Here is an 8,242-nt window from a genome sequence, read left to right on the forward strand (position 1 = left end):
ATAAATGACAGCTTAATGATTTTTTTTTTTTTTTTTCGTGCATTTATTTAAAGATCGCATGTACCCGTTTTTTGTCACTGGTGTTACTTCTCTGGCATTTCTAAACATTTTTATGAAACATTACTCATTTTTCAGAGTTACAGAAAAATAATGATAATGCAAAAAATAAGGAGATTGTGTTTTTTTTTTTTTATTTTAATCAGGTTAGTTAAAAGTGTGATTGTATGATGTTAATTCAATTTCGCAACAATGTATTTGCTATAACAATGAAAATATTTTAAAAAACAGTTATAAACAAGTAATGATGCAATCCTTTAAATCTTAATTCTTGAGTGTAGCAGATTTCAATGGATGTAAAATTATCATGTCACATATGACACATTTATTTTAATGAGACAGACAAAAAACAGTAACACCAGTGACAAAATGAATCACCAGTGACGTACACATAAGACCAAAGATCCTTATTCTTCAACTAGAATTAAGTAGATGAGACTAAATTTTTTCCAATCAAAGACTTATCATTGACACTTAGTGAAAGCAGTCAGTAAAAGATCATAAACAACATATTAAAACTGTCTGTAAAGTCGCTGCACTGAATTTAGCCAAATACCCTTAATTTAGCCATATCTGCCCAAAGGAGGATTAACAATGAGAATGAAAAGTTAGAATCATGTAATCTTAGTGCTATTTTATGCTAAAGAACTTAATGAATAGCTTTAAATAAAGTTTATCTATAAACGGGTAACACCAGTGACAATTTTCATAAAAAGTAACACCAGTGACAGTAACACCAGTGACATATTTCTTGAAAAATGCATTTTACAAAATGGCTGCTGCAAGGTATCAACCCACATGGTATATTCACTAAATGAAGTAATGTAATCCATTTATATTCTAGTTTTTTTTTTTAATTCCCTAACAGTAAAGTAGGTCACACCAGTGACTAAAAGCTTAATATGAAATTATGATTTTCTAATTAAAATTTCTGATAACTGAAAAGAGATAGTGTACTTTCCATTGTCCTTCCTTCATTGATCTTCAGGAAATAGGAAGAAGGAAGTCAAGTGATGTCATCAGTGTGATTTTTTCTTTCAAAATAAGAGATTTAACACCAGTGACACAACACCAGGGGACCACTACATTCATTATATATTTTATAATATTTATTTTGTATTTGTTTTTTTTATGCCATTTACATTATATATTTGATAGTTATGCATACATTATTGTATTTGAAATGGTTCTGGGCTGAAAATAAAGCACTTTCCCTTTGTACATGACTGTGGGGACGAGCACTTCTGTGGTGTTTGGAATTATTAAAATTAATTAAAAAACAAATAAAGCCACATTGATGGCTCAAGAAGGTTTAATTGTTCAAATAACATATTGTTTTATATTAAAATCCTAAAGTGTTTTTCAAGTGTAATATTTCTGTAAAGTCTAGGGACAGAAAAGTGGACGTTCCTGTAGAATGACCCTACTTTACTCAAGCGTGTTTTCCTTTTGTTAATTTACTGATCAACGAAATTAATCTTAAAGGTTTCTTTCTGGAGACCGTCTGTTGTGTTACAATTGTAATGTAATTTCATTTATTCCGCTCAAGCTTAAATTCACAGCTCACAGAGTTTAAACTTTGGTGCGCAGCGGAAGTCGAAACTTTTTCGCCTGTGCTACATTGATGTCAATGTAGTTACAGCCAAATATACAAAGTAGCAGATTATTAATTATTCATGCAGCCTCTGTATTTCGTTTTAGTCCAATGTTTGGTTTGTGCTGTCATACCAAACAGCACATTTTATATAAAATGGTTTTATTAATTATTTTATCAATATAAAAAAAAAAAAAAAATGGGCACTTTGTTCATTTAAAGTTTAAAAGTTTAAATGCATAAAATTAAATTGTAATAAATTATATATTTCTTTATATGTGGAAACTATGTTAGCATCTACACATATGACTAGGATTGTTGTCATAGCAAGCTGTTGCGTCTCTGTATCCAGTTTGCATATTTTTGTCATGCCTTGTACTAGATCACAACATGTCACAGTAGATTTGGTTACACATTTACTGTGCACATTCTGAGTGGATACTGATATAAATTATAGCCTATTATACATTAACCTCTCTGACGTGCTGAAAATAATGTTTTTCATTTCTGTCCTCCAAAGAGAATCAGTTTGGCTTGAATAGGCACATTTGTAAAGGTTAATGGTTTAATGTTAAACTGGTCTATATTTGTCAAGTCCTATGATGGCTTTGTGTGACATAAGTTGTTGCAGTCGGAGTGTAACATCATTCTAAGTTTGTTTTCTTGCTGTGCCCACTGAGAGTTTTGCAAACCTCAAGTATTATGTGCAAATTCCAGTCTTATCACTCCAGCATAATTTTTCTCACTGCTTGACAGGTTCTCCCAACAGAAATTATGACCAATGTAAACAGTCATCATTGTGGGTCTAACAAAAATGTGCTTACATTTGCCCTTACTGCAGACACAGGCATGCAGACAGACAGCATAGTTCACATAACAAGCCTTTCATCTGTGCCCTCTCTCGCTCTGTGGGGGGAACCATGGACTTCTGACAAAAATCTTAAAGATATAAGAGTGTGTATGTGTGTGTGTGTGCAGGTCTGTAGGTGGGGTATCCAGGGCCCCTGTGCAGTTGTTGCTGTGGGCCCCCTTGGATGAAATCGCATTCGGGTTCCTCCTCGGTTGAAATCACGCTCATCCCCCTCATTTGAAATTGTGGGACCTAAGGCAGAAGAATCTCCCTTAGAATCGTCACCACATATCGCCCTGCTATAGCGACGGCCCTGTGTGTGTACGATATAATGAACATGTGGAATCAACTGTGAAGATTTTATACAGTTGTAACTGGTATTCCAAAGATACAGTCAAGCAAGTCTGTTTATTAACATGTTTCTTCTCAGTTCTGCTGAGGAAAACAAAGACAAATGACTTGCCTCAGTACATTGCTTCATTTTTCATTTTCTTCATGCTAATGCTAAAAAAATTATATTGTTTTGAAATAGTGTATAAATAGTCCGTTTTTAAGTCCATGATTGAATGTTACATTCTAAGCCATTTTATACAGCCTAAATAGGTAAATTGGTAATTACAAAATAAGGCCAATTCTCATTTCCAGTAATTTCTCTTCTAACATTGTCTACCATCTAGTGGACAAACAATTGATAAGCCTAAATGTTTACTCAGTAAAGACAATCTCCTGACACCCATGCAGAGATTGTAGCCCACCATATCTGAGTTGTGTTCAAAATTAGTAGCAATGAGCAATGTTGTATGATACCCTAATTAAACCTGACATTAATGATTATCATATGTAAATATGTAAAAGACAAATTTTCGATTTGATACCATGCCACACTCCTCCATGAAGGTGATACATTGGTTAAGTTTTTAGGGTCTAGGAGAACCCAGCTATACAATGTAAACAAATGCAATGAAGTTTAACCACCAGTCTCTGTACAAAGCTGGGTTTTGATAAACACCATGTACCTACTATGAACGGCAGGTGGCGCTATATACCAACAATAACATTAGCCACAATGTAACTTCAGTTTAACTGAAATTAGACTATGAGATAATGCTCGTTTGAAAAAAGCTTTTGGTCAGACGAAATACCAATAAAAGTTAATCGCTCTGAAGAGTTAGAAGGTTAAGATATAATGATTCAAATTTGCTGTGGAAATATTAGTATTTTATTTAAATGATTTCAGGGGAATGTTGAAATACGTGTCTAAAATGTAAATTTGTTCCTAACGTGTTTTTGGACAAATCGGTACCTTGTTGACGCACACTGGTTTCTTTACGAATGCCACACATCTTCCATGAAAACTAGAAATAACCTGTGCAGAGACTGCTGAGGAAGGTTGTGTGGAAAACCATTTTAACATTTATTCCTTCAACTAACTAGTAGTGAACTATTTTTGTTACTATAACTTACTTACTTAAATTGTATTACTATAGTAGCCAGTATACTCACTTCAAAATAAAGGTTCTTTATTGGCATCAATGGTTCCATGAAGAACCTTTCACATAAATGGAACCTATCGCACAAAATGTTATTTATAATGGAAAAAGGTTCTTTAGATTATTAAAATGTTTTTCACAATAAGAAGAATATGGTTCTTTTAAGAACTTTTTACTAAAAGGTTTTTTGGGAAACCCACAATTGTTCTGCCATGGTATTGCTGTGAGACCCCCTTTTGGAAATTTTATTTTTAAAGCTGCAGTCCCTAACTTTTGCCTGTTTGTCGCCATCTCTGTTTGAAACCTGAAATTGCAGTTATTTGTGGAGTTATCTTCTTTACATAATGTTTTGTGTCGAATGTGTAATAATATTCACTTTACCGTTCTTATTCAGCTCCAATACTTAACACTAGAGGTGGAGGCGGATATGCTTTTCTTGGAATAGAGGCGAATTGCTCTCTCATAGGTAGTACAAAACTGAAATTTACCATAATGACCAATAGAAAAGCGAGAGAAAAAGCACAATAAAGGAAATTCCATATAGATTAAGCAAACAAGTGTGCTATACTGTTACCCAATTACTCACTAAATCATTGAAATATCTTATCTGTCCAATAATAAAAAAATAAGCCATCTCTGTGTTTGTTTTGAACCCGTTCAAAACGGCACCTTCAAAAGCCCTGCCTATATTTATTCTTGTTTTCGCACGGGCGCGGTTGTTTATCCTTTTTTGCTGTAGTCTCTCCACGGTCCGAAGTCTTTTACTTTTTACTACTGGTGATTCCCCAGTTGTCAACGATGATTGTCGTTTTGAACTTTCTTTATTACAAGCCGCCATCAAAATTAATCAAGTTTAATTACATTTCAGCTGAAAGATCCACCACCTGCAGCATCCACACATGTGAGCCTACTAGCCGGGATCCTTCTTTATACAGACATGACATGATGATGCAAAGATGAACTCATATTTCCCACGGAAACAGACACAAACCACTCAAATTAGAAAACATTATTACCATTGTGAATTGGGCATAGGTAAAGAGATAGTTTTGAACACTGATTGGTTATGTACTTGCTCAATAATTGATTTTGGATCATTTTTAACCAGAAAAAAAGTTACAGACAGCTTTAAGTGTAGGCCTATTTTTGAAAACACTAGAAACTATTATTCATTCAATATAGCCTATACTTGAAGGATTAGTCCACTTTCAAATAAAATTTTCCTGATAATTTACTCACCCCCATGTCATCTAAGATGTCCATGTCCTTCTTTCTTCAGTCGAAAAGAAATTAAGGTTTTTGATGAAAACATTCCAGGATTATTCTCCATATAGTGGACTTCAATTGGCCCTAAACGGTTGCAGGTCAAAATTACAGTTTCAGTGCAGCTTCAAATGGCTTTATTAGAATATATAATTAGAATTCCGGCAGTGTAGACGCTGCTAAGTGTATTACTGCCCTCCACAGGTCAAAGTTTGAATTAATTGTTATATATTTGCAGTAGCATATTGTATATGACAATTTAGTTCAAACTTTGACCTGTGGAGGGCAGTAATACACTTAGCAGCGTCTATACTGCCGGAATTCTAAAAGAGAAGAAGAAGAGAGCTAGTTCAAGACGAGCATTTATGGTTAAAACGTATATAATTTTTTATTTTATTTTTTTTAGAAAATGACCGATCGTTACGCTAGATAAGACCCTCATTACTCGTCTGGTATCGTTTAAAGCCCTTTGAAGCTGCGCTGAAACTGTAATTTTGACCTTCAACCATCTGGAGGTCATTGAAGTCCACTAGAAGGAGAATAATCCTGGAATGTTTTCATCAAAAACATTCATTTCTTTTCAGCTGAAGAAAGAAGGACATGGACATCTTGGATGACATGGGGGTGAGTAAATTATCAGGAAATTTTTATTTGAAAGTGAACTAATCCTTAATGAATAATAATGAAGGACCATTGAATGACCCCTTCCTCAATTATTTGTAGTTATTTAAGCGCAAAATGTTTTAAGCACAACATGACAAAATACATTTGCAGATAGGTAACATCACACATTTTAAAATAATAATTATTAATAATAATAATAATAATAATAATAAAGCAAAAATTAGGCTTACTTTATGTAGACTCAAATTGTCCATGTTATGTGTTTTACTGTATAAAAAATAAAAAAAAAAAAAAATAAAAAAAAAACGAAATTAGTATGTATTATATATATGAATAAATATTATCTACAAATCTACTATTTAATAGTGAAAAAGATAGTCATTCTTGGACTACTTACAAGTGTTTAAAAAAACTGCCCGTAACATAAAAACGTATACTGTCTAGTTTTAAGGAATAAATGGCTTGCCATAAGAGGGGTTTGTTTTTCAGTTTTCACATGAAATGCGGGCGGAGTTTCTCCAGCGTGAGGAGCAGCTGCTGCAGGGCCACTGCTGGCTTCCATTCATTATCATACATTCGCTTGTGTCCATCACTGCGTGAGTAGACGCGTTCGTGTTACGTCCAAAGCAGATTTCTGATCACATTCATTCATCGCTAATGTGGACGACTGCCGGGAGAGACTGACCACCGAGCCATCAGGAGGAATTTTAAGCAGTTTGTGGTGGGAATGTTGATGTGAGCTGTTATTGCGGAGGCTCTCCGCACATTGAGGAGTGTTTACCGAGCACGAGCTGATCTCACGCGCACTGCAATGATCACTCCATCACATCCAGTCTGAATTTGGTCTAATCGCTGGTGCCGAGGGGTCTGCTTTGGTTTTTACCCCTGCTAACGAGGAGATCAAAATGGGGAACAGTTTCTCCAATATATCCGCGTTTCAGTCCCTCCATATAGTGATGCTTGGCTTGGATTCAGCAGGGAAAACCACGGTCCTTTACAGACTGAAATTCAACGAGTTTGTCAATACTGTGCCCACAATAGGATTCAACACGGAAAAGATCAAGCTTAGTAATGGCACTGCCAAAGGCATAAGCTGTCATTTTTGGGATGTTGGTGGGCAGGAGAAACTCCGGCCCTTGTGGAAATCTTACAGTAGGTGCACGGATGGCATTATTTATGTGGTGGACTCTGTAGACGTGGATCGACTGGAGGAGGCCAAGACGGAGCTCCATAAAGTGACCAAATTTGCTGAAAACCAAGGAACACCGCTTTTAGTCATAGCTAATAAACAGGACCTGCCAAAATCTCTGTCTGTGGCTGACATAGAGAAGCAGCTCGCGCTCCAGGAACTCACGCCTGCCACTACTTACCACATTCAACCGGCCTGTGCCATCATTGGTGAGGGGCTTCACGAAGGCATGGACAAACTGTATGAAATGATAGTCAAGCGACGAAAAAGCCTCAAACAGAAAAAGAAGCGATAACTCTCTAAGCCTGAACCTGCCTTTTTTTTTCCATTGCTGATGGCCTGAGTCATTGGGTTTGCCATTTCAACATTGCACTGTTGACCATTATCTGAATGGTTGTTTGTTCTCGAGCTGGATTTATGTTGCATGTGATCGTGATGGCGCAGGTGAACCAAAAAAATTGGAAATGATTTGTTTGATATAAAAGGGCTGGTCCCGATTAAGCTGCCATTTATTTGCATAGCCTGGTCATCAGTTTGAAGGAGCCTCTACTGAAGCACTGTGAAAAACGCTGTAACATTTCATGGAATGCTTGATATCTTATTTTGACTCTTATGGAACAGAGTGAACTTCTAAAGAACATTATCAAGAACTGTATCTTCAAAATCCCAGAAAGAATTTGGGGTTTGAGGACCTTGTAATTCACAAATTTACTGTAACTTCACAGGGCCGGAGTGAGTATGAGGCCTCGTGAAGATACTGGAACTCTGAAGAACACAAGTGATGGACGGGGCATTGCCTGCAACACGGTCCACTTATAAGCACTTTTTTCTTACCAAGATAGTAGTGTACAACACTGTAGATCAGATATTAGACTGTCAGTGTATTACAGAGTCAAAATGAAACCTGAAGTATTTTTCAATTAAAATATGTGTTAAAGCAAACATCTTCTCTCATGTTTTTTTATCATGGTGATCTGAGGGTAAAAGGTGAGGTCAGCTTCATGGATGAATCTCTCACCTCAGATTTTATGTTTTTCAAAGAAATGCTGATAACAGCATCTGTCTTCTGATATAGGTTCATTGAAAATTTCATTTGGGCTTTTTTCAGTCTTTTAAAGTAAAGGTATATGAGCTTAGCTTTAGAATTATTGAAATAAGCCACGCTGACAACTTTT

The 8,242-nt window shown here is 35.6% G+C and overlaps 1 protein-coding gene across 1 annotated transcript; it reads left to right on the forward strand.

The window, feature by feature from the left end:
• The first annotated feature begins 6,372 nt into the window (after positions 1–6,372).
• On the forward strand, positions 6,373–8,009 carry arl4cb (ADP-ribosylation factor-like 4Cb). The gene has a single exon (XM_048194077.1). The coding sequence runs from the start codon at positions 6,784–6,786 to the stop codon at positions 7,360–7,362; it is 579 nt and encodes a 192-aa protein (XP_048050034.1). The 5' UTR covers positions 6,373–6,783; the 3' UTR covers positions 7,363–8,009.
• The last annotated feature ends 233 nt before the right edge of the window (positions 8,010–8,242 follow it).

The sequence above is a fragment of the Megalobrama amblycephala genome, linkage group LG6 (assembly GCF_018812025.1).
Source record: "Megalobrama amblycephala isolate DHTTF-2021 linkage group LG6, ASM1881202v1, whole genome shotgun sequence".
Taxonomy (NCBI): Eukaryota; Metazoa; Chordata; class Actinopteri; order Cypriniformes; family Xenocyprididae; genus Megalobrama; species Megalobrama amblycephala.